A 27,260-nucleotide genomic window follows, 5' to 3' on the forward strand; every position below is an offset into this window, starting at 1 on the left:
TGACTAACAGAACCCTAACCTCGTTAGTCTCTGGTCGCTGGAAAACCGTTTTTGGCTGGAAAATTCATATTTGACCTGAAAACTCAACATTTTCGTCCCAAACCTCTTGTAACCTTATTACGGATCTTTAGGAACCTTTTTCTAGTAACAACCCCAATTATTTAAGTCACCGGAAAACTTCTTTTTCGCCGGAAAACTTCTTTGTGGCCGGAAAGCTCAATTTTTTAGCTGGAAAACTCAACATTTTCGTCCCAAACCTCTTTGTATCCTTAGACCGGACCTTTATAAACCTTTTTCTGGGCAAAAACGGTTTTCCGACGACCGGAAACAGCGTTAGGGTTCTGTTAGTCAGGGTCCAATGGTGGCGAATATGTCAATATTTGGAACTGCAATTGGTTATTTTTTATGTTAGGACTGTTGGCAGCCAACGGCGAATAGTTGGGATTATTAAAATCCAATATTACAAAATAAAATTGTTTTGGCCCATTAAATTGTAAGATTAGTTTTTTCTTTTATAGAGAGCGTCCAATACATTTTTTGGTTTCACGTTTTAAAAAAAAATTAAGCCCTCAAAATAATTGGGTCTCGGCCGGGGGTGCGCCTCGCCCACCCAGGCCGACCCTCGTTATGGACGTTAACAAAATACAAAATATGGATAAAATTGTATACGCAATTGTTTGTTTGAGTTGTGATACTTCGTAAATAAATATACAGGGTTAGGATATAATAAGAAGTTTATTTGGCTAAGAAGGCTAGAACGTAATGTTGACCATCCATTTAATTAATCAAGGGCTAAGATTAAATGAGGGAAATTGAAAGGAAGAAAAGAGGCGCGTGGGTTTGTTTAGGGGCATTCTAGTCAATCCAAGACAATAGTTTCTCTCTCCTCCAATTCCCCCCGTTTTTTAAAGGTTAATAACTCTTTCATACGACATTATTATTTTTTATAAAAATTGCACTAAAAAACGAGCGTTTTTTTATCTTTAAAACGAGTATACTATTGCTATATTTTCGAAAAAAAAAATTGAAAACCCAGTTGCGTAAAACGTAATGGAAAAAACCCAGTTACGTAAAACGCAATGGAAAAAAACCCTAAAAAATGACATTTTTCTAAAACGCAATGCACCAAAAACACAGAAATGTCTTATTTGTAAAACGCAATGGCTAGAAAACACAAACAAATGTCTTATTTCTAAAACGCAATTAGCCTAAAAACACAAAAGAAAGTATAATTTCTAAAACGCAATGGACTGAAAACACATAAAAATGTGTTTTACCTGAAACGCAATGCATAAAAAACACAAACAAATGTCTTATTCCTAAAAAGCAATGGCCAGAAAACACTTAAAATGTTTGTTTTCTAAGACGCAGTGGACTGAAAACACATAAAAAAGTGTTTTACTTAAAACGCAATGCACAAAAAACACAAAGAAATGTCTTATTTATAAAACGCAATGACCATAAAACATTTAAAAATCTCTCATTTCTAAAACACAATGGCCTAAAAAAATAAAAGAAAGTGTTCTCTCTAAAGCGCATTGGACTGAAAACACCTAAAAATGTGTTCTACCTAAAACGCAATGACTAAAAACACTTCAAAAATGTGTTTTACCTAAAACGCAATGACTAAAAACACTTTAAAATGTGTTTTTTCTAAAACGCAATGGCCAGAAAACACATAAAACTCTCTTATTTTTAAAACGCAATGGACACATAAAACTGTCTGTGAACTGTCTGAACCAGAGAGTAGCAAATAAAAAATTGTCTGAATTGTCTACGAATTACTGTCTTCGAAATGAGCCAATTTCTGGAAAATTAATTTTTCTGATGCACCCAGTCAGTGGCTCAGCCCCTTGGACCCTGCTACCAGGGGCGCTGCCCCCGGACCTCCGCCAAGATCGTAAAACGCAATGACTAAATCAAAAACCCAGATCATAAAAATGATATTAAAGAATTTCTTACATGGATCGAAGCCGATTTCTTCAACAATTGATGAAAATTGAATGATAGAAACACTTATCAGCGATCGAATCGAATGGATCGAGTGATTATCTTCAAAATCACGGAAAAAAACGAGATTTTGAATGAAATTAAACTGGGTGTTCTTCAAAAAAAAAGATAAAGAACACGTTGATCGGGTGTTTGAATCATTGATTGACGACGAAAATCGCACTATAATGTAGTGATTATTGAGATAGTAAGTGAAGAAAAGGTTGAATATGGTGGGTTTTGAAAATGGTGGGTTCTGAAGTTACTGGGGAGAAGAAGGAAAAAGAAATGATAGGATTGACTAAAATACCCTTACTATTTATTTTAAATTTTGCCACATGTCATAATTCTATTACTTTCTATCATTTTTAGTCAAAATAAACTTTCTATTTGATTCTCACACTAAATATACAATATAATAAAGATACATCAAACAATAGAAACTATAACAACGTGATACTTCGTAAATAAATATATCTTAAAGATGCATCAAACGATACTACAACGTGATACTTCGTAAATAAATATATCATAAAGATGCATCAGAAAATAGAAACTATTACAACACATAAATTAAATAAAAATAATTTCTCATAAAGATACATCGAACAATAGAAACTATTACAACAACACAAATTAAATATAATAAACTAGTATTAAGCCCCTGCGTTGCAGCGGTTGTCGTAAAACTGTGTCAAGTAGTATCAATGCTATACCATTATCAGCGATCACCAACACCGGAAAACTCGTAAAAACAAAATAAATAAAAACTGAAAAAAATAAAGCCGAGCGAAAAGCAGACGTAAAATCTTTGAATTACGCACGCTCATTGTCGAGAAATTAAATCGAAACATAAAACATAGAAAAAATAACTAAGTTAATCCAGGATCCGTGCGTTGCGACGAACGTGTCAAACGGAGAAAAATAGATGTGTTTTGACGGGCCAAACGGGAAAAATATACGAAAAATGTTGAACCCCACACGCACGTTGCGGTGCGTCAACTCACAAAATTTAGAACGAAACGAAAAGCTTGGGAATGATGAAAAGTATGGTGGAAAAAAATTGAAAATTAAAAAGAGTTGTGGTTAAATTGGAAAAGATGAAAAGCTTTAGATTAATAAGTAAAAAAACAAAGGGTCTAAATTGCAAAAGTATAAAAGTTTTGGGTAATATTATTAATAAGTAAAAAACAAAGGGTCTAAAACAAAGGATATTAATAATTTATTAGATATTAGATTTAGATATTTATAATATTATTAATTGGATTTATTAATATTAAAATAAAGATAAGGATAAAGATAAAGATATGTGATATTTATATATATATATATATTAGTTATTAGTAGTAAAAGAAATATTTTAATTAAATAAATATAAATAAAATTCATATGGTTGAAGGAGAGAATGCCATGTGGTATTATTTGTAGTCTTTTATTAATATTTAGATGATTATCTTCGCTAATTTGTATTCATTGTTAGGGATACGAGGACAACCGAGCATTACATTATATTTTTTTTTCTTCTAAGCCTTAACCGCCTTTAATGTTTATTTTGATAACTAAAACTTGAAAACTGAGATACATACTACATATATTTTGATAACAACTAAAACTTGAATATTGAGATACATATACTAAATATAGTTACTATACATATTATATTTTCAACCATCGATATTTTTATATTGAAAGCAACTAAAACACGATCGGTTTAGGGATTAGTTTAGCAATTTCATTTTAATTTCTAGTAAATCTATAATTCATGTTCAACTTAAGTGGGTGATTCAGTTAATTTATCTTTGTCTTGGTTGTTGTGATTATGTTTAACCTTGGTTTTAGTTGTATAAAGTTGGTTGTTCACATTCTATTATTACAAATTAATCTTCGCTTTTTCAGGAAACCATTTGAAGTAAAACATGCTTCGTAATCATAGATTCTAGAACAAATTCATAGCGCTATTTGATAAAGGTTAATATATTTTTTAATTGCTTCTGTTTATAATCTTAAATTATATTACAATAATTTTTATAACTTACTTAGATATTGATGGAACTATATATCGGCTTGATCAAGATGTTTTGAGTAAAGCCATTTCTTCATTATTGATTATCAAAACTAAAAGCCTATTCCACACATTAAAAAGAAGAAAGAAGTTTTCGGGAGTGAACACATCATCAGAAAGAATTTTTCGGGAGTGAATGCATCATCAGAGTTCCAATTTACTTCTCTAAGTCAAAATGAAATCATAACCAACATGTCTTTGACATAGCATTATCGAGGTGGCCTAACAACCAATAGGTTGTGCGCTCAATTCCCATCGTAGACAAACTTGTATCAGTGTGGTGTATGTCCTTGCTTTCTAAAAAAATCGAGAATGCAATTATGTGAGACTCTCTTAAGAGAATACCTTATCATGGTAGATTGTGTGCCTATCAGCCTATGTTAAAAATCATAACAGATAAAGTATTGATAAAAGTCATTGTTTCCAATAACGGATCCATGATTTATTATATTGGAGGGTAATCGGGGGGTTTAACTAAACTTTTAAGGACGGCGATTGAGATTTTTACCTACAAAATACACTAAAAACCTTTTTTTTTTTTTTTGAAGGGGCTCCCCCTGTTCTTACATGTGGCTCTGCCACTAATTGTTTCCCTCAATAGAGGAGGGTATTTACTTGGGTATTATTCATGACTAGATTAGGATTAGACCCTTTACCCAAAGATCATAACTATCGCAACTCCTGTCACTATAACCCGATAGTCGTGCCATTTTTCATCGCCTTTGTGGCCTTAGAACCATCATCACAGTTGTAGCTTCTACCTTTATAGTCATTTCTGTGTCACCATATCCATGTTGTATATCTTGCCTCTACCACTATTTAGATAAGCCACCACTGCTTTCTACTCACATAGTTTGTTTTATTGTTTAAATTCTATAGGTCTTTGCTTACTTTGTTGTTGCACGTTCTTTCCGTTCCATTTTATTTATTGTTTTTGCTCTGGTCTGAGCGTCTGATGTCATCTCACTCCAACTATACGTAAATATAAAGTGTTAGATGTAAAATATTAATGAGAGTTTGTTATCGTTATATCTATCGTATACCAATTGAACAATAATACATAAAAGTTACCTAGATCTTTTAGCTTCATATTCACGATTTTAAGATATCAACAAGTCGGAAATCAAAAATAAAAAAACCAAAGATTAACAAAACTTATGAAAATAAAAATAAAACGGGGTGGACTAACGTGGTTGGATCTTACTCAAACCTACTTTTGACTAATCAGAATGCTAAAACAACATGCCTGTCACCTTCCTCATTCTCACCCTATTTACCTCGTCAATCCCATCACTTTGACCGCTTCTTCTTATCACCAACAACCACCTTCTTCTTCTTCACCTTCATCTTCATCTTCATGGTCTAATTCACCATGGCCGTAGATCTTATCACGGGCTTCAAAACCACCATCTCCGATGAAAACGACGCCGTTCAACAAGCTGCTTCCGGCCTCGAAAGCGTCCAAAAACTCATCCGTTTGCTCTCTCAATCTCAATCTCAACAACAACCTGATTATAAAGCTGTAGCTGATGCTGCTGTTGCAAAGTTCAAAAAAGTCATTTCCTTGTTGGGCCGGCCCAACCGGGAACTCACGGGCCATGCACGCTTCCGACGTGGCCCTGTTAACCAAACCGGTTATCAAAATTATTGTAACATAAAGAAGGAGCAAAACGATGTCGTTTCGGAGGGTGAGACTAAAGTGTATTCTCCAACACCTATACAACAGGTGCCATTTGTTCCTCCTCCTCCGCCGTCGTCTACGGTGGCTCCGGCCACCGGGAATCAGCCGGCTTTGTTTCAGAGGAAAGATTCTTTGACTAAAACGATTAGTTTTTCTCGAGCCAGCTCGTTTGTATCCTCGTTGACCACCGGTGATTCCGACGGTAAACCGCCGTTGTGTTCGGCGTCGTGTTTGAAACGGAAGTGTGGTTCGTCGGAGAATGGTGGTTCTGGGAAGTGTAGCGGTGGTGGTTCTTCTAGTCGTTGTCAATGTTCTAAACGAAGGTAAAAAGTCAAACAACTTTTGTTTTGTTAACAATTTGTTTCGTGATGAGAATTCGTCTCAAAGTTGAGTTGATGTAACTGCAGGAAGCTGAGGATGAAGAGGGTGATTAGGGTTAAGGCCATTAGCCCGAAGCTAGCGGATATTCCGCCGGATGATTACTCGTGGCGGAAGTACGGGCAGAAACCGATTAAAGGATCTCCACATCCAAGGTAAAATTACTAGGGAATTAAGGACAGAAAAAGGAAAATATACACGATAAATTTGTGTAACATAGTTCGAATAATAAAAAATTTGAGTAAAATGCTAAAACAGTTATGTCACTCTTTTCGGTTCAAAAATGAAAATTTTTGTATTTAAGTCCTTAGCGTTTTATTTTTGTTGTCATATCCATCCAATTAACAAACTGGGTTATAAATTTATACCCTTTTTGTCGTTTTCTTCATAAAATGATGGAGTTTAGGCATAAAATGACGATTATACCTTTCATTTAAACGAGGAAAAGGACAAAAATTTCTAACCTAGTTTACCAATTGAATGGAAATGACAACAAAAATGAAACCTTAAGAACCTAGATACCCCCAAGGTTTTATTTTTAGACTGAAGTGACAAAAGTAACCTATGCTCGGGGACAATTTTAGCATATTACTCTAAAAGATATAAGTAAACAGAATTCAAACCTTAAAACATAGAAAAACATAAGCAATTGGCGTGAATCCATCTCTAATTTGTGGAATTTGTTCACAGAGGATACTACAAGTGCAGCACTGTGAGAGGATGTCCAGCTCGGAAGCATGTAGAGAGAGCATTGGATGATCCAAGCATGTTGATCGTGACCTACGAAGGAGACCATAATCATGCAGTTTCTGCTGCAGAAACTTCTGGGATCATCTTAGAATCATCTTAATTATTATCATTATTATTATTATTCTCAACAAACATCAATCTATTTTCTTTTTCTAATTAGATTAAAAACCATGAATCCATGATCACCCACCGTAATTAATCATAATTTTAATTTTAATTATTAGTTAGGAGTTGTTTGAATTCCCATGCAAATTAATATGGTAGCACATTAGGTAAAAAATTCCATATCTTGGGTTTCGATTGTGTTTTATTGATTAGTTAATTTAATTTTAAATGCTGTGTTACAGACTTACAGCTATTCATTTTTGACTTAAGATTTTGATTTTAAGTAACTATTTTTTTCAAGTAAATATAATTAAAAGGTACATAATTATGTTGTGTAGAGATGGCCAGATGAGGAAATTAATGATAAAAAGAGGGAGTGGGTTGTAGTAGGGGTGTTCATCGAATTTTCGAATTATTCGAATAATCTTTATTTTCCCTTAAATTCGTATTCGATTCGAATTCGAATTCGATTAAAACTTATCAAATTCGATTCGTATTCGATTAAAAATTCGAATTCGAATCGAATTCGAATAAATTCGATTTAATTCAGATTCTTTAAAAACATGTAAAAAACTATCAAAATGAAACATGAATTTTAAAGCAGCTATAAAACACGATATCACATTAAAAAGTTCCAAATAAAGTACCATAAGTCTAAAATTCAAAACGAGCAGTCGGGAATAACCACTCCACATTACAAGTTAATATTTTTAGGGTTATAAATCTATTGATAGATTTGTTACTTAGGTTTTAGTTATGGGCCATGTAGTGGGTTTGGTAATGGGTAATTTTAATACTTGAAAAAAAAATTGAAAATAATTTATAGTATAGCTTAATAAAAGTTATATATACATTATATAAAAAAATAATAAATAAAAATGTATAATTTTTATTCGAATTTCGAATCGAATTTGAAATTATAAATTCGTGTTCAATTTACTTGACTCGAATTGAATCGAATTCGAATTCTTTTAATTGAAACAAATTCTTGATAATCGAATCGAATTTAAATGAATTTCGAATTCGAAACGAATTCTGAACACCCCTAGATTGTAGTTGACAAAAATAGAAGTTGAAATTTGGAGGGAGGTGGATGGGGAGTGTATGTCACGTACATTTCGTGATTTTTATTTAAAATTTCAAATTTAATAATAAAATCCGTATATGCGCTGCTTTTTTTAACGACAAAGTATCTTACGTGTAAATTCACCCTGCTCGGGACTATGTTTAAGGTCGACTCCTCGACCGTTATGAGACCGTATCCACTGATGCCCGGGAACCGAGTGAAATCTGTAAACCCTCGCCCCCCATCAGGTTCGAACTCGGGATTAAAGCTCATATTCATCCCTTCACCCAAATGTTGGTTTAACGAAAGAAAATGGTTTTGGAATTAAACAAGTCACACATTATACTAGGGTTGTTCACGAGCCGAGTCGGGTCTGGGCAAGCTCGGGCTCGGCTCGATTATAAACCGACTGGCTCGGCTTGGATTTGAAACCGAGCTGAAAAACTAAGCTAGGGGTCGGCTTGGTTTTAAACTAATATGCCTCGACTCGGCTTGCTTTGGCTCGATTCTAAAAAGAAAATTAATACATAACTCTCTAAATTTAGTAGTCTAAAATATTATTAAATAGTTCAAAAAAGAACATATACAAAATAAGTTCAATCTAATACTTTGCAAGCCAAAATCAAGTTCATCGACACTAGAGATGAGCATTTGGTACCGGATACCGATAACGAACCGTACCGGGTATATTCGATACCGGTACCGGTTCCCATTTCCGTTTTTCGGTACCGGTACGGTACCAGTACTTATAGGTAAAACACCGGTATATACCGGTACCAGTACCGAACCGATATATTTGGTACCGGTAACAATTTTCCCCGTATTTCGATACCGGTACCGGTACCGAACGGGTACCATGCTCATCCCTAATCGACACAATATAAGTTTTAGTTTTCAGCGAAATACAATATTAGTTGATTAGCATGGTAATGAATCTTCTAATATGTCATAGATATCAAAATACACTCCAAATTACATGTAAATAGTAATCATTTTTTTGTAATATATTATAACGTATATATATACAAAATATATTATAAGTAAAATAATTCGATCTAAGCCGAGCCAAGCTACTAAGTGAGTTAAACCTAGCCAATCCCGGTCGTATGAGCGGAGCCAAGCCAAGCTAGGGTCACTTTCTAACCGAGCCGGCTCGGCTCAGTTTCAAACCGAGTGATACCAAACGAGTTTTTTCTGAGCTAAATCCGAGCAAGCTTCAAACGAGCTCCGAGCCACGAGCTTTTTGCGCACTCCTACTTTATACAAAGAATGTATCGATCACTTGGAATTGTATAATGCATCATATATTATTGTTGATATATTAGGGTTTTTGGACAAACCCAGATTAGTTAACTTATTGACTAAAAAATTAATCTTAACTAGGGTTAAGATCCGCCCGCGTTGCAGCGCGGGTACATCGTAAACATTGAATTGATTAGTCCAAACGTTATATGATGCATTAGCCTGAAAACACACATTTCGGCGTATCTAGTTGAACTCAGTGTAACCTGTATAAGCATTGTGATTGGATCAAACATAAAGTAAATGGAATTCATATCGAACAATCATAACGTATTATATGTGACCCAACTCATACATAGAAAACGTAACGGGTATGAAGGAAAACATGCACGTGTAATCGAAAGGGATTAATTAGAGCTTTCGGAAAAAGGGGAGAAAAAGAAACCATAATTTGACTCCACTCGGCTCGAAAAAAAACTTTACGAAACATACATAAAATAAACACGAAAACATATTATATTTGACCTGAATACTTTTCCCAAAAAAGTTATGTCGAAACGTAGAACAACTTGAATTTATACCAAAACGTACATAAAAATATGCACGTAAAAATGTTTTCTTTAAACGAAAACGTATTATATTTGACCTGGCTCCTCTATAAAAAAAAGTTTACGTCGGAATGTAGAACAAATCATATTTATACATACCCGTACATAAAATATGCACGTAAAAAATAGTTTTTAAGTAAAGGAAGTATAGGGCTATTCGAAACAAAATATTAGTAAAAAAATTAATAGCTTAAAAACGTTCGTAAAACCGTGCCAAGTAGCACCAATGCCACAACGACATCGACTCTCAACATCGTAAAAATAAAATAGATAAAATGGTAAAAATTACACTGAACGAAAAGGAGACTAAAATCGTTGAACCACGCACACCCGTTACAGTGTCTTAATGCGAAGAAATTAACCAGAAACGTAAAACGTACAAAATAATAACGTATTCGATCTAGGACCCGCCCGTTGCGGGGAAATTTTCAAAAGGGAAAAAATGGACGCGTTGCGACGGGTCTGTCAAATACGAAAAAAATAGAGCAAAAACGTTTAAGCTCACATGCACGCTACGACATGTTAACTCGCAAAATTTAGAACGAAAAACTTGCGAAAGATAAAAAGTATGGGGGACCAAACTTGTAAATGATAAAGCGTTGTGTTAAATTACAAAAAATGAAAAAGTTTGAGTTAAAAGTAAAATATTTCAAATGGGTTAAAATGTAAAAGAAAAAACTTTAAGGTTGAAAGTGAAAAATCAAGTTTTTTTTTTTTTTTTGAAAAAGTCCCCAAGCATGAGGTACAAGTCATGATGCACAAAAAACTTGCTAATTTATATATGGATTAATTGTAGTATGTAAATATATATTTTCTGTATTTTGTAATTCATTATCTTTCTATACTAATATACAAAAATCTTTTTTGGACACGTGTTATTCTCTATTAATTTCTCACTTTTATTTTTTTATTTATCTCTTTTAATAAATTTATCTCTTTTATTAAATAATAATAATAATAATATTAAACATCAATTTAACTAAATCTATTTATCTCTTTTGTTTTTCATGATCTGAAACTGATTTCATTTTTAACTCTAAAGTTTCAATCTTTAGCAATTTAAGTCTAAAGTTTCAATCTTTGGTATTTTAACCCATTTGATTAATTTGATTTTTCACTTCTAATTCAAAAGTTTTCATCTTTTGCAATTTAACCTCTTTAATTTTTTTTACTTTCAACTCAAAGCTGTTCATCTTTCGCAATTTAATCTCAACACTTTTTTTACTTTCAACTTTAGTTTCTTATACACTTTTCATCTTTCATAAGTTCTCCGTTTAACGTGTCGTTCTAAATTTCCAAGTTAACACGTCGCAACGTGCGTGTGGGGTTCAACGTTTTTTCATCTATTTTTCCTCTGTTTGACATGTCCGTTGCAGCGCGTCTATTTTTCCCGTTTGATAGGTCTGTCGCAACGTGTGATTAATTATTTTTTATCGGTTTTACACATAGGCTCGTGATCATGTGAGAAACATTTGCCATTCATCTTAATAATAAGAAAAGCTTAGTTGCTTAAGGTTGCATACCGTGACCGAATCACGTAAAATTTCTCTTTTTTTATTGTTTTTTCTGTTTGTTTGTTCATGTGTGCTCAGTTTAATTCCAACAATTATAACTATAAGTTATGAAAGAAAAACAAAATAACTTATAAGTAATTATAATAATGGAATTTAAAAAAAAAAGGTAAAAGATTAAAGTACTGAAATGTAATTGTTTTTTTAAGTAAAATCGCCACACTCTTTAATATAGTAAGTATAAAACTAAAGTGTCTTTGTTTTATAATTAAAAGTCCCACTCCATCATTGCACTTTATAAAATATCAATCAGTCAAGTATGGTAAAGAGCACCATTCGTTTGAAAAAATGACACCCCTTTGGTTGACACTTCTTTTCTTGATATTTCTATAATATAGTATTCAAAGTTCAAATTATCACCTAGGCATGATTTATGATTGGATTTCACTGTTCTTACGTCCCTAAATCTTATTTTCACATCTCTTTTTACTCTATCTCTCTCTATACGTATCTATGTACGTATATAGAGAGATAGAGATCTAGAAATTTAGCATACAACAGGATACACCTGGTGTAGGTGACATGATTGCTTAAATTGTAAAGTAAGACAACTTTGTAATGTTTGTTCTAAAGACTTATATATGTGCTTGCATGATGGTGATTTGGACAAACAAGATTTAATGAAAAAGTTTTATCTGGACATGAGACGCTCGTTCCACAGTTAAACGGTGTATCTGGCGTGTGTCATGTGTGTCAAGTTCTACTTTTAACTAGTTAGAGTTTACAAGACTTGATTAGATTTGATAAAACTTGTTCAAGTTGATAAGATTTTCACAGTGAATTCACAATCGACTGTAAACTTGTCGGCCTTTTATAGCTTGGAGCTCACCAAACTTTCTTTGAGAAGATAAGGCATTCAAAACAATTCACGATTACACGATACATCAATCACATGTCTACTGTTAAGTTAGGTTTTGTCTAGCTTGGATAGAGATAACTTTCTTTGAGTTGATTATGATTATTTGAGATGGTGTGCTTTTACCATTGATCCATGGTTGGATCATCAATCAATCATCATCCTTTTTCGGTTTTTGTATGAGTTTGACCTTTTTAAACTAGTGATGTTTTAATACTTTCTTGGATTATGTGGAATCTTCTAATAATGATATTGTTTTACTCATATCTTCATCATTCACATGATTGATTCACATCTAGATTGTGCATTGGTTTGAATTCACATCATTAATTGACATGATTTTCTTATTTCCTCATACTTACATTCAAGTTATGTTGATTAAGGATTTGCTGATAATTTCTTTTACTTGGGGATTTTTTAAACTACCATTTAATATGGCAACTTCTTATGTTACAAGGATACTTTTATTAACCTTACCAAATATGATGCACAATGTTATAGCCTTGGTTTGTGATACGAACCCAATAAGGGGTCAGGGTCAGACCCAGCTGGTTCTGTGTGGCGGGAAAGAAATCAAAAAAGTTAGAAAGTGGGGGGAAGATCCTAAAATACAGGAGATGGAGGAGTGGGATATCCTAAAACACCGACTCAACACCCACAATTGGATGAGACCCGTAAAGCAAAAGAAACGTAGTATGGAACCGGAAAAGAGAAGAGCAGCTTGTGAAGAGACCAGAAAGCTCCTCAGGGTAGGTATTGTAAAGGAAGTCAGATACCCCATGTGGATTGCCAACTCGGTTATGGTAGGCAAAAAAGATGGGAGGTAAAGAATGTGAATGGATTACAAAGACTTAAACAAGGCCTACCTCAAGGATTGTTATCCCCTCCCCGAGATTGATGTGCAGGTGGACTCAGTGGCCCAGTATCCTTTAAAATGTTTCTTGACGTATACAAAGGATATCACCAAATACAGATGTCTCTGGAAGACGAAGAAAAGACGACATTTGTGACAGATGAAGGGACCTTCTGTTACACCAAAATGCCATTCGGCCTCAAGAATGTGAGAGTGTGGTATAAAGCCCCTCAAGAATGCCAAGAGGCGTCATTTTTGCTTATCTGGCGGGGTGGCGCGATGCCACATCCTGTGGCATAAGAGATATGTTCTTCTACCGAGTGAGTAATCCACATTTTCTAATTACATCAAATCCGGCTTGGACATGACTCTAACCTTGAGATACATGAGCATTAGTAACAACCACCCTATCCATCCAATTTGGCTGGAAGAGTTTGAACTCTAAACTCTGAAACAGCGCACGCCAAAAAGACCTACCAGACGATGAGTTCATCACCGCCGCCATCTCGTGAACTCAAAACACTCTCCGTACATTAAAGCCCGCCTCCATTACTACTTATCACCAATCACCATTTAACCCACCCATCCATGGCCCTTGATTCCACCACTCAAACCCTAACAGACTCCCCTGCTGAAGAAGACCTATGTTCCAAACCAACAGAACCTGTAGTCGGTCCAAATGGCTACTTAACCTGCGATGCCAGAATTGAGAGAGCGTGGGCCCATTGGAAGATGCTGGGTGAGCCTAAGCTCATTGTAGCACCAATGGTCGATAATTCGGAGCTTCCCTTTCGATTACTGTGTCGGAAGTATGGTGCTGAAGCTGCCTACACTCCTATGCTTCATTCTCGCATCTTTAACGAGAATGACAAGTGTCGCTCTCAGGAATTCACTACCTGCAAGGTAATAAAACATAGTAATAACTAAGCTTGTTTGTTATGGAGGGGCCCAAACAAATTTCTGACAAAATTTACATTGCATATATGTTTTTGAGTGGGTGTCTTGGACCTCCTAAGCTAGTGGTCAATCCGCCGCTGTATGTAATATATCGACTCTGAAATATGCAGGAAGATCGACCATTATTTGTTCAATTTTGTGCCAATGATCCAGACACTCTACTGGAAGCAGCACGCAGGGTGGAGCCTTATTGTGATTACGTCGACATTAATTTGGGGTAAGCTGTTTAAACTGCTTTTCAACTTTAAAATCAAGTATTTTACTTTCTGTAAGAGAACTTCTTTTGTATTGTTCTTCATGGCAGCTTTGTAGTCTGTTTATTTTTTAATGTAAATGCAAGAACAAACTCAAGCATAAGACGAATGGCCTTTGAGATTAAAATACAGGTTTATCTATGCTCATTTAGCACCAACACAAATGGTGCTAGCATAGGTTAATAACTGCCTCTCGTGAAATCGTTGGTTGAAAAAATTATTAACCTGCAGGTGCCCGCAGCGTATTGCCAAAAGAGGAAACTACGGAGCTTTCCTAATGGACAAACTACCTCTCGTGAAGTCGATGGTTGAAAAATTAGTTCAAAACCTCAACGTTCCCGTGTCTTGCAAAATCCGACTTTTCCCAGATTTACAAGACACTTTAAACTATGCCAAAATGTTAGAAGATGCAGGCTGTTCCCTTCTTGCAGTACATGGGCGCACACGAGACGAAAAAGATGGAAAAAAGATCAGGGCAAACTGGAACGCGATACGGGCTGTTAAAAACGCTCTTCGGATACCAGTTCTTGCAAATGGGAACATACGTCACATGGATGATGTGAAACACTGCTTAGAAGAGACTGGTGCTGACGGTGTACTTTCAGCAGAGACCCTTTTGGAAAATCCAGCTCTGTTTGCTGGATTTAGGACCGTTGATTGGGTATCTGACGGTGAAGACGGCGTGCAGGATGGTAAACTGGATCAAGCTGATCTAGTTGTTGAATATTTGAAGCTTTGTGAAAAGTATCCGGTGCCATGGAGAATGATTCGCGCTCATGTTCACAAGATGTTAGGGGAGTGGTTTAGGATTCATCCGCAAGTAAGAGATGATTTTAATGCACAGTACATATTAACCTTCAAGTTCCTTTATGATATGGTTAATCGACTAAGAGAACTTGGTGTTTCGAGGCCTCTTTATGTCAAGAACACTTGATCTAGAGTGATTTCAAAGCCTTAACATGTGCGTTTTTATGGTATTTTTTGTATACTAATACATCACGAATTAAGATAACTATTTGTAGTTTTGTTTTCGATAAACATTTTATCATTAAAAAGTGTAATTTCAAAGGGTCACCCCATATTCTATGGAGTCCTTTACAAATGAACCGTTTGAAAACAAATTCGACAAGATTAATGAATGTTTACACTATTGCAAGTAATGGTCACATCGTAAAAATACACAGTGGCGGTGATGGGTGGTGATAGGCGGTGATGGCTGGCCTAGGATGACGTTGTTGAATTGTTTCGGCAAAATTGGTGTCTGCCGTTCTCGTCCGTCACTCTCTCTACGACAAAATGAGCCAACAAGTCCTTAGAAGACTTGACCAAATTCTCTTTACACAAAAACTCTTCACTAGACACCTTGTCCATCTCCCTATTATAATTATGCACAAACACATGGGTTTTATGGTTCCCACCCTTTTTGCTCCGAGCAAGCACGCTGGCGGTGAATATGGCCGATATACTCCCAGGACCGTCTGGCCAATACCCGCGTGGACCATCCACCAGAATCACATCCCAGTTTATATCATATAGTTGGTTAGGAAGATCGTTTAGCCCGATCTTGCAATCAGAAAATAACAGATTTTGAACGGGCCCACACTCGTTATGTGATTGTTCCCTAACAGAAGTGACAAGCTCCTTGAGCTCCCTGATCTTGGTGGTGTATTGGACGTCATACACTTCGATTTCTGGGTATTTTTCCTCCATGTAAGCAGCATAGTAGCGGTTTTCATCTATGAAAACGGTTCGGCCATAGTGGTTCAAAGCGTTCCAGAGGAGGGTTTCGGGGGTGAGCCCGAAGACAAGAAAGTTACAAGGGGAGGTGCATTGTTTGAGGACATCAGAGATTTGTTTAATATCGGTTTGTGACATGTGATTGGTGCTGTTGGTGTTGGCGGCATAGTGAACAAGAGCTCGCATCACTGATTTGGGCAGCGTTTGTTCGTTGTGGGTGATGGTGGCAGTGATGCGCGTTGTGGTGGTGGTGTTGGTTGTGTGAAACGATTCGCGGGTGTAGACAAGGGTCAGAAGGGATGCTACCGCGAACACTGACACGAGAGCGACGAGCCATAGGCGGTTCGGGTTGCCTTGTTTCTGAATGTAGGGATGCAGAAGAATGAGCTTTGTGTTGACATTAGTAATGGTGTTCTTCATTGTGTGTATGTTGGTAATTAGAAAGCTTTGGAGCAAGAAACAGGTGATTTTAAAGAAGGAATAGGATTGTATATTTTAATTGGTTGTTAAATAAAAAAAAGTAAGAAAAAAACTGTACATCTTACTTATTTTTATAAAAATATTTTAATAAATTAAATATAAGTGGGAAAAGGATGATGACATGAAAGTGGCACCAACATATGACAGTGAGATGGTAGCTGCTGCATTTGGCACCAAATCTCTAATTTACTTGATATGTTGACTTTAAACAACCCAAATGGCAAAATAGCACAATTAAGCACTCTAAACCTTCTTTTATTATTAGTAATTTTATTAAGCAAGAAAATGACATCTTTTTGCTTTACAAAATTTCCAGTCTTATACTTAAAAAGTATTTAATTATTTTATATTAATCTAATGTTTTATTTCCAGTCTTATACTTAAAAAGTATTTAATTATTTTATATTAATCTAATATATCGTTTACGATTCTTTGATTTGATTTAATTTCTTTTTGAAAAACATTGTTTTTAACATTCATACATCGTGCAAACCAGAAACCATCGCCTTTGCAAACCCACCAACCAGCTGTCTTTGCACATACACACAAAATAATGGATTTCAAAACAAAATGTTCAATCTTTTTTATACTTCTAAAAACTTCGTTAAATGTTAGGTATCAAGCGACACAAAACCAACACACGCACAAACGAATATCATGCGGACAGAAAATAATAAAACACGACACAAAAATTTTACTTGGTTTGGTCCTAATAAGGGGACCTACGTCCATGGGCTGCATCTAGGTTATTTCATTAAGCTTAAGGCACACTAAAATTACAATGCATGATTAGGTATATATAGAGAACAATTAAGTTTTCCATCTTGGTGAACAAGAAAACTAAACGGGCCATATTGGGCATTCCTCCAAGTCTTCTAATCATCAATTAAACAAGCCCAATAACCAAGGAATTCATAAACCCAACAATCTCCCACTTGAAGGCCTTGCAAGAAACTCCAATCTTTGACACACAAGAACGGAAGTCTTCAGGTCCAGTCGCATAGAACAAACCAAACTCCAAACATATCCACAAATCCACCTAGTTGCAGCGACCCTTTTCATCAGTAACCTGAAAGGCCCATTGAAGCTCCCAACCGCTCCAATACGGTCATTACAGACCCAGTCTTGGCAAATCCAACCAATGACTCATCCTCATTCTCAATTGGCTCCCAGTGATTCGCACTACCAGCTCTAGAGACTTCCAGAGGGTAAATACTCTCCAATAGCAACAATTTCGCAGGTAAGAATTTTCATTTGGAATTCCGGTGTCAAAACCCAATATCACTTTGTAACTGTGCCGGAACACCCCTCACGCTCCCATTGTTACCAAATCCCATCCAGGTTTAAACCTCCGAATACAATCAATAACATAATATTGGCATTGTTAAACAGTCTAAATGGCTGCCACGTCAGCATTGTGATGCAATGCCCATTTGTCTTTTAATATATAGTAAAGATTTTACATCTTCTACAACTAAGCTGCCTCTCTACAAGACATTTTTCCGATAAATGTGTTTCCACTCTTCTTTTCATTGTAAGTACTCTAACAACAACATTTTTAAAGGAGCAATTAAGGAACTTAACTTTTAAAAGGGACGATCGAAATTTTCCTAAAAAAATACACCAATTTTTTTAAGGGGGCAGCCGCCCACCCACCTAAAAGGGTAGGTCCGCCCTTGTTAATAAGTAACGTGCGACGTTTTTAATATCCAACACTAAAAATATATCCATCTAATATAAAAATGGCCATTATATTCTTATTATTAGAAACAAAAAATAAAAAGCCTACTGCCCTTTGGGCATTTGCAATTTTGCATATTCCTTTTTCATCGTAGTCTAAAACTAACGAACTAATTTTTTTTAAAGAAACTTAATTAATCAAGATAGTGAAACAAGTAATTATGATCTAATTCTCTTAGTCAACAAAATAGGTTCGAAAAACTTTGGCTATTTCATCTAGTTATAGCGATAGACAATCATCCGGAGTGGTAATAGTGAGGATGGCGATTGTAGCTTTTTTAATTAAACAACCTTTAAATACATCCTTAATCAGGTGATGACTTCCCCTTGTTCTTTCTTCTTCTCCTCTTGCCCTCTCTTTTTCATACGGGGTGGCGATGATTAGCGATAGTGAGGTTGGTGATTGTAGTTTAGTAGGGAGTTGTCAAGCATTAGAATAGACATGTTTGGAGTAATATTCAAAACTTATATAAGGTATCAAGAAAAGTACACACATTAAATAATATAATTTACTTAGGAATAATTTTTTGTAACATTAACAAATAAGGTATCAAGAAAATTACACACATTAAGTAATATAATTTACTTAGGAATAAAGTTTTGTAGCATTAACAATAATAGTTGTTATATTTATTTCTATATAAATTATAAGAAGTTCTACGGTAAAAAAATATATATTTTATTATTATTTACTTCTAAAACATTTTTAATCAAATAAGTTCTACACCAAAACGTTTTATTTTCTTTTCACTTTACTTTAATTTTATGAATATCTTATCTTTATTTCCTTTTTTTGTTAACTTTTGATTTTTCTTTATAATATAATAATTATAATTTTATTTGTTATTTTGCTAATATAATATTTTATTGTTGTAATTATTTTGTTTTACGCTTGTAATTTTATTCAAACATGTTAAATATATTTGAATTTTTTTTCTCTACCAGGAGGAACGAAATCGATACCCTTTAAACATCAGTAGCAGTATCGTATTCGTTTTTATGTTTTCTAACATGAAGGCAAAAGGTTTGTCGAAAATTAAATTGTATTCGCAATATAGTATTTTTTTGGTACCCGGTACAATAACCTTTTCTGCGAATAACGAAACCAATACCCTTTGAACATCGGTAGGGTATGGTATTCGTTTTTATGTTTTCCTGACATTGAGGCAAAAGGTTTGTTGAAAATTAAGTTGTATTCACAATATGGTATTTTTTGGTTCTGGTAGGCTAACGAAACCGTCGTATTGTGCGGAAAGCTGCTGCATGCTGCATCGCGTGGGCTTATTTTTAACTCTAGATGTGATAATTTACAAAGGGATATAGCTAACGTGTCATTGGTCAACCAAATTATCATATTTCTAATTACTGTGACTGAAACACATAAACTATAACTATTAACCTGGATCTTTAGATAATTTACAGTGGTGTTATCTATGATCAAAGCAGTTTATTATGAGTTCGATGATGTTTACCTTATTAATATAATCATCAATAATTAAATATAGAAAATAGTTTAATAGAAACAATGTGCATAGGGTGGTTTAAGTATTGGGGAAGGGCGAAGGGTGGTTGGGAGGGAGCCGTTTGTCAACGTTCATGCGACTACTTAACTAATTACAATCCGAACATCCCTTTCACTCTCTTTTCTTTTCTTATTAATACTCATGGAACATATGTTACAAACTTTATATTAAGTCAACACAATAAAATATACAAAAGTTACAACGTTTATGATATGAAAACAAAATTAACAGATATAAATCAATTAATCTTTGTCAATAACTAATATTTTTTTAAAAATTTTATGTTTTACAATTAATGCGTAAGCCATGCAAATATAAATAATCAAACTAATTTATTTATATATTTTTTAGTTTTATATCGACTACTTACACATGTGTAGGCTATCTATATACATAAAATAAAATAATCAAATTAATTTGTTAAGTTTTTAGGAATTTTAAAAGATAGGAGTGAGAAACAATAACCACTTAATTTCTATTTATATCATTTTCTTTTATTTCTAAATTTTTTAAGTTCAAAAAAATAAATGGTTTATTTTTCTGTCTTTCTTCTAGTAATAATTTGTGTTGTCTCTCTCTCTGTGTCTCCCAATATATATATAGGGCTCGGTTCAAATGAGAACCACCACGAGTTGTTAGAACCGTGAGAACTTTTCTTTCCGTGCGAGTTGTGCCAATTTTTTTTGCACAAACGTAGATGAAAATATTATAAACACATCTGTAAAAAAAAGTAAAAAAAAAATTGTTGAGTCGGTAGTTTTGACTGATCCAAGTTTTTTTTACGCGCCAATGTAAATTTTGTAAGAAGATAAAAAATTTTACGCCTCATGTAAATGTGGGTATGCGGCATTTTATTTAATTTTTTTTTTTTTTTTGCTGAAACAAGTGATTTTTTATGACTTTTGAGAAAAAAATTCAGAAAAACCTTTTGGATGGCCTAGTTCTCACGGTTCTCACAACTTAAGGTGGTTCTCATTTTATCCTATATATATATATATATATATATATATATATATATATATATATATATATATATATATATATATATATAGGGGGAGGTTCATTTGAGAAGAAAATTTAATTGAGAATAAAAAGAACAAAGGGTACAATTGTAAAATACTAAGTAGTTAATCTTTCATCTCATTTATTACAATCTTTAAGTAATTAATTACTCATAAAGATTATTATTCTCTACACTAATTTTCATTGCCTACACACATAAAAAGTTATCCTACATATTTCGAAAATTATCCTACACATACTTAAATTTATCCTACACTACTCGTAATTTATCCTACACACCTACTAATTTGTCCTACACTCTAAATTAATTTATTTTTTAATTTTTGAAAAAAATATATATTTTGAAAATAAGTTACAAATTTAATTTAGTTAGCTAATAAAAAGAAAGACTAGATATTAATGATCTATGTAAGTTTACAAATATACCCTTACATTAAAATTAAATGCAAATATTAAATGAAGTAAAATGAAACATTCTTATTGGTTGAAACTTATTCTTTTTTCTTCTTACAAAATATTTATTCTCATTTGAACCTTACACTATATATATATGCACACTTCTACCTTTCTAAAAAACAATGAGCGTCAATAGTTCTTTTTTTTTTTTTTGAACGGCAGCGTCAATAGTTCTAGGATGGTGGAAAAAGGTGGTTGGCCTTTTTTATTATCTTTCTGTTTTTTGCGTTTTCAAATTATTATAATTAAAAGAGTAAACTACACTTTGTGTCCTTTATGTATTACACAAATTATAAAATGTGACGTTTAAAAAATATAATTACAAATTATGTTCAAGAACATCATGTTATGTAATATTTTATGTTCTTTTAACCTAACTGAGTTAATTATCTTAGTTAGTTTAAATCAAGGTAACTAGGTAAGGACAACATTGTCTTTTCACATACCATAAAGGCTACAAAGTGTAATAAACTCAGTTAGTTATCATTAATGACACAAAGTGTAATTTACCCTTAAAAGCAATTTTATCTTTTAATTAATATTAAAAGAAAAAAATAAAGTTTAATTATATATATATGTGTGTGTGTGTTTTATATAAACACTTATAAAAAATTAAGTCGTATTCGATTTATTTTAGTTATTTGTTTGAAATAAATTACTAAATTTTAAATAACTAATTGAATTAATTATTTTTACTATTAAACCTAATCAAATAATTATTTGATTATTCATAGGAATTTGAGTCATATATTATAAATATTTTAATAAACCAAATACAACTTAGATTTTATAACTGATTATATATGAAATAATAATTAAACTTTTAGCTTTTTATTTTTAATATTAACTAATTTATAGGAATTTGAGTCAAATTTTATAAATATGTTTATAAACCGAATACGAGTTAGTTTCTATAAGCGTCTATATAAAGCAATATATATGGGTATATATATACATATATGAATTAATATAAAAAATTAAACTTTATATAAATATAATTTATAGGAATTTAATTATTTATTGTTATTATTTCACACATAAACACTCGTATTCGGTTTATAAAATATGACTTAAATTCCTAAAAAATAATTATTTGATTAGGTTTAATAATAAAAAAATAATTCAATTAATTATTTAAAATCTAGGAATTTATTTAGAACAATTAACTAAAATAAATCGAATACGACTTAGTTGTTATAAAGTGTTTATATAAAACACACACATATATGTATATTAATAATAAATAATTAAACTTTTAGTTTTTACTTTTAATATTAACTAAAACAAAAATGTTTTTAAGAGTAAATTACATTTTGTGTCCCTAATGATAACTAAATAAGTATATTACATTTTGTGTCCTTTATGGTATCTGAAAGACAATATTGCTCTTACCTTGATTTAACCTAACTAAGATAATTAACTCAGTTATGTTAAAAGCACATAAAATGTTACATAACATGATGATTTTGGACATAATGTGTCACGTTTTATAATTTGTGTAATACATAAAGAACAAAAAGTTTAATTTACTCTAATTAAAATTAAATACAGATTCCAGTATCAAAAGCGTATGTGGTGGAGATGGTTTGATGTTTGATATATCCCTAGACAAATTCAAGAGACCTGGGTTCGAGACCAGGGCAATGTAATTGTTTTTTTAAGGGTGTGCCTATTGGCACACTAAAGTGCCTATTGGCACACCAAACCCTAGCAAAATTAGGGTTTATGTAACACCTCGAAAATTCCTATCCATTAAAATAAAGACACGTGTCACGTTAGACAGAGGTGTCAGAAAAACCGGATTAAATAAAAAGATGTTTGGTAGGATTTTATAGGGCGTCATGTTATTTAAAATACCTCTGAACGACCCAAGGGCGACATGTTATTAAATCACCTCTGAGCGACCCGAAATTTTTATAAATCCCAAGATCCTTAAATCATCTGATAACCATCTTATATGATAACCGGTTGCTCTCAAATAAATAAAGTTGTATCCTTATTAAGGACTTGGGAATTATAGGTTGTTACTACTGAAAATGTTAAAATAAAATCCTGGTAAATAGAAATCAATATAGTTTATTTTCCTTGGCCAACCATTATGAGAATCCAAGACTCATTCTTGGAAACCTCCGTCACTTTGCAAGACCCTCGTGAGTTGAAATTGAATGGGAAACATGTAAGAGCATGCTAGGCATGCAATGGCTGATCAAGATGGTCCCACATCTGAAAAAGAGGGACTGATTTCGGAGTTGGTTTGATTGCATGGTTAAGACTTAAAAGCTCACAAAAGTTTGTCTTCTGGCCATCGGATACGGACCGCAAGGCCCTTGGCTTACGGTCCGTAAGCAAGGTACCTGGAAGTTTTCAGCAAGGCCGGTTACGGACCGTAAAGATTTAAGCTTACGATCCGTAAGACACGCATACGGACCGCAAGGCCTTGTGCTTACGGTCCGTAAGGAGGTCGCTGGCAGCAGATTTTGGACAGCTGCCTGTTCAACCTGTTAACCGACTTAAAACGTAAAATTTCGAAACCATGGGCTTGCTAGGCAGTATTTAGCCCTCTAGGAACACCTGGGATGATCCCCCAACCATTGTAGACTTGCTTGTCACAATCTTGGACCTCTTGGCTCACTATATAAGGACTTGAATGGTAACCATTGTCACTTGCTTACTTGGGACTTTGGTTCAAGACATCTCTGGAGCTTTGCTGGACATCAACTAAGTTTCATTAGGTCCCTAACCCTTCTTAGGACTCTTGTAAGTGCTCTCAACCTCCCTTAATCCATTCTAGCTTAATTAATTAGCTAAAAGTCAAACCGTCGTAATTAAGGTTTGACTTCGTGATTAATCATAATGTACTCTGTCAAATCACGGATTAAAGATACCTTTAAGTAGGTAATTAAGTGGGTAGCAAACCCTTAAAAGGGTATTTCCAGATTCCCACTCTAAGCATGTCAATTGTCGAGTCAAAGTTAACTAGAAAAAGTCAACAGAACGCTTAAATTCAAATTAACTTATAATTAGCAATGTAGGATGCATGCAACCTGTTTTATCACTAATATAACTTGGTAAATGATGTAAGAACATGTTCCAACATGTTCAACTCAACAATTTTCTGTTTAGACCCGGTTCGGAACCGAAAGTCGCATAGTTTGACTTTGGCTTTGACTTTCAGTTCTGACCCGTTTTAGTCAAGATTAAGATTGCCTTAGAGCTTCTTTTGGACCTAATAACATGTTAGTATATCCTCCTGTGATTATACAACTTGGTTCATTAGATATCTTGTTCACATGCATGTTTTCGTTAAATGCCCATATGTTGACCCTTATGCCCGAATGTCTAAAAATCATGATTTTTGAAAATGTAAAAGGGTAGACATCTTAGTTACTGAATTATAAACTTGTCCCCAAAATTTGACATCAGTTTGAAGTCTAGAATAAGAGTTATGCTCATTAGCGTAATTAGAAGCTTTCTTAGTAAATAATTAGCGTAATTAACGTATAGCCTGTTTAAACTTGGATTTTATACCAAAACCTTATACCCACTGTTATGTAATAATATTTTGGGAATTTTAAAGATTTTTATTTATTTTTAGGCTGAGCATAACTTAAGGTTTTAAACTTAATTCGGCTTATGCCGGTTTTGCCCTTTTCGGACATAAAATGAGTTTTACAAAACCTTTTGACTCCAAACCTTTTCCTACTGATTTATTATGTTAAATATAATATTATGAGCCTTCTGGAATTATAAAAATATCAGCTTTTCCTTTAAAACCCGGAAATGGCTCCAAATCGCCTTTTAGGCATTTTTACGACGTAGTATATGTCAAAACTAGTTTTTATACAAAAGGTCTAATACCTACTGAGATATTTAGTAAAATCTCATATTATAACAGTAAACTAAGGATGAGGACTTAGGTTTCCCGTTTTGACCTTTTAAGCCTACGTAAAATTACCAAAATACCCTTATGAGGCGTAATTGGAGTTTAAAATCATTCGGGGCATAATGGGACATACCATACTGATATTACAACATATTTGGTGCATATAATCTCAGGAAACATGTATATGATTTATATGGTTACCCGTTACGCACTTTCGCGTTCGGATCGGCTTATGTGACTAGTTTACACACATTAGCCGAAACGGGTCAAACCGTAACATCTTAGTCTCTAAATCCAGAATGTGTTTAGTTTACCCATGTAATACAAGTATCCAAGCTTGTAGGGTCTAAGTCACATTCCTTTTCGGTTTTCGCCTTCCTCGCGATTAAACCATATTTATTCTTTGAAACTAACCGGTCTAAGCTTAGGCTATGTTAAAAGACCCGTTAGGATTCTAATAGGTTATTATAAACCTTCGTTCCAGAATAGGAGCCCAGTAAAAGACACTTGCATTTTTGCTTTTGTGGTTTATACTTGCTCAGGTAAATACTTTTAACTTATTTTCCCTTATACGGGCTTGGGGGTACGGTATATAAAATACCGCTTGGTCGGGCAATTGACCCCAACTCATTAGTAGTTGGGTACTATCAATGTGACCCGTTTGAAAAATTGGTTTTGTTTGTTTTTACGCCTTTGGGAGTTTAATGACCATGTCCCGGATATCCTTGACATCATTTTAAGTAATGGCCACGACCTTGACACCCGGGTGTAGGCGTACACCCGGTATTGTGTCCATATTATTAAGGTATAAACGTTGGCTTCCCGCCGCGGACTTATACTGAGTGGTGTGTCAATTAACCTTAAACCCGACACGACTCGGGCGACTGAACGCATAACGAACATGTAATTCTTTTACAAGTTTAACTTTGATTAATTATTCCCAAGTTATAAAATGTTTTGTGCCTTGAGCATTTAAATCAATTTTTAAAACCTTTTCAAAATGAGTCAGTTAAATTGTATTTACCAGTGCAAACTGACGTATTTTCCCCAAAAAGATTAAGTGCAGGTGCTATACGTAATAGGCTGGTTTCTCCTTAGCATCATAGAGTCTCGCAAGCTTTGGGATGCATTTATCTGTTGAACAATTTTCTCCTTTTTATTCCGATCCGCCTGGGGATCTATTTCGACTACTTGTGATACTTAAATATTACATTTGATGGTTGAAATAAATCTACTTCTTTTGCTTCCGCTGTGCATTATAATTTGTGTTGTTTGACAATGATGATATCAACTACGTCACGATACTCCCCCACCGGGCCCACCGGTGACACGTGGAAATTGGGGTGTGACAGGTTGGTATCAGAGCCAACACTGAGTGAATTAAACACTAGCCTTTTGTGTTTAATCTCAGTGCACAAATTGCACATTCTTCGAGTTCCGAGTCTAGGCAAAGAACATAGGACAATCTCTGTTTCGTTTTATTTTATTTTGGGTTTATTTATATATGTTGTTGTTGTTATCTAAAACTTGTATGCAGGTCAACATGCCACCAAGATTTCTTCGCGATCGAGGCAAAGGACCAGTCACGGGTCACGATCACGAAGCCGGGCCTTCGCACCGGCGTACCCTGTCCATCACCATGAGCACTAGTCCACAGGAGCCGTGGAGGCTCTATGTTGAACCCGGGAGACGATCAGCTTCCCTCAGCTCTTCACCTTCCTACCAGCACTCATTTGGGCCCCAATCGGAAAACGAGCCCAACGAACAACCACCCTCTTTCATACCTTTGCAGAGATCCAACTCTCACCACTCCTTTGGTGACCCAACCCCAGTTTTCCAAAGCCGATTCAACCCAGCCAACATGCTTCCAGAACCCATGGGTTTTAACCCACTCGGACCGGAAGACCACTTCTCTGGGGAGAATGACATGGACGAGGATACTGATCCAATGGAGCCTGCTACAGGAACGCCGAACCACCCCATCGAGATCTCGGATGGGTCATCTTTCCACGGATCACCGTACCGCGGTCCGGATAGTTATCAAGA

The 27,260-nt window shown here is 34.3% G+C and overlaps 3 protein-coding genes across 3 annotated transcripts; 2 read left to right on the forward strand and 1 right to left on the reverse strand.

The window, feature by feature from the left end:
* The first annotated feature begins 5,171 nt into the window (after positions 1-5,171).
* LOC110889630 (probable WRKY transcription factor 11) lies at positions 5,172-7,087 on the forward strand. Its single transcript, XM_022137191.2, has 3 exons — positions 5,172-6,055; positions 6,140-6,265; positions 6,801-7,087. Exons 1-3 carry the CDS (start codon positions 5,424-5,426, stop codon positions 6,958-6,960), a joined length of 918 nt encoding a protein of 305 aa, XP_021992883.1. The 5' UTR covers positions 5,172-5,423; the 3' UTR covers positions 6,961-7,087.
* Positions 7,088-13,475: 6,388 nt separating this feature from the next.
* Positions 13,476-15,440, forward strand: LOC110889631 (tRNA-dihydrouridine(16/17) synthase [NAD(P)(+)]-like). The gene is made up of 3 exons (XM_022137192.2): positions 13,476-14,064; positions 14,229-14,335; positions 14,604-15,440. Exons 1-3 carry the CDS (start codon positions 13,750-13,752, stop codon positions 15,304-15,306), a joined length of 1,125 nt encoding a protein of 374 aa, XP_021992884.1. The 5' UTR covers positions 13,476-13,749; the 3' UTR covers positions 15,307-15,440.
* A 41-nt stretch (positions 15,441-15,481) lies between these two features.
* LOC110889632 (protein IRX15-LIKE) lies at positions 15,482-16,568 on the reverse strand. Its single transcript, XM_022137193.2, has one exon. The coding sequence runs from the start codon at positions 16,527-16,529 to the stop codon at positions 15,594-15,596; it is 936 nt and encodes a 311-aa protein (XP_021992885.1). The 5' UTR covers positions 16,530-16,568; the 3' UTR covers positions 15,482-15,593.
* Positions 16,569-27,260: the final 10,692 nt, after the last annotated feature.

This window comes from Helianthus annuus, chromosome 9 (genome assembly GCF_002127325.2).
Source record: "Helianthus annuus cultivar XRQ/B chromosome 9, HanXRQr2.0-SUNRISE, whole genome shotgun sequence".
Classification (NCBI taxonomy): domain Eukaryota; kingdom Viridiplantae; phylum Streptophyta; class Magnoliopsida; order Asterales; family Asteraceae; genus Helianthus; species Helianthus annuus.

What these genes read in the sequence shown, in the direction of transcription:
- LOC110889631 (XM_022137192.2), top strand. Translation starts at nt 13,750, where the DNA reads ATGGCCCTTGATTCCACCACTCAAACCCTAACAGACTCCCCTGCTGAA. An exon ending in AGGAATTCACTACCTGCAAG is followed by an intron (nt 14,065 to 14,228) that starts GTAATAAAACAT and finishes TGAAATATGCAG; the next exon opens with GAAGATCGACCATTATTTGT. An exon ending in TACGTCGACATTAATTTGGG is followed by an intron (nt 14,336 to 14,603) that starts GTAAGCTGTTTA and finishes ATTAACCTGCAG; the next exon opens with GTGCCCGCAGCGTATTGCCA.
- LOC110889630 (XM_022137191.2), top strand. Translation starts at nt 5,424, where the DNA reads ATGGCCGTAGATCTTATCACGGGCTTCAAAACCACCATCTCCGATGAA. An exon ending in TGTCAATGTTCTAAACGAAG is followed by an intron (nt 6,056 to 6,139) that starts GTAAAAAGTCAA and finishes ATGTAACTGCAG; the next exon opens with GAAGCTGAGGATGAAGAGGG. An exon ending in AAAGGATCTCCACATCCAAG is followed by an intron (nt 6,266 to 6,800) that starts GTAAAATTACTA and finishes ATTTGTTCACAG; the next exon opens with AGGATACTACAAGTGCAGCA.
- LOC110889632 (XM_022137193.2), bottom strand. Translation starts at nt 16,529, where the DNA reads ATGAAGAACACCATTACTAATGTCAACACAAAGCTCATTCTTCTGCAT.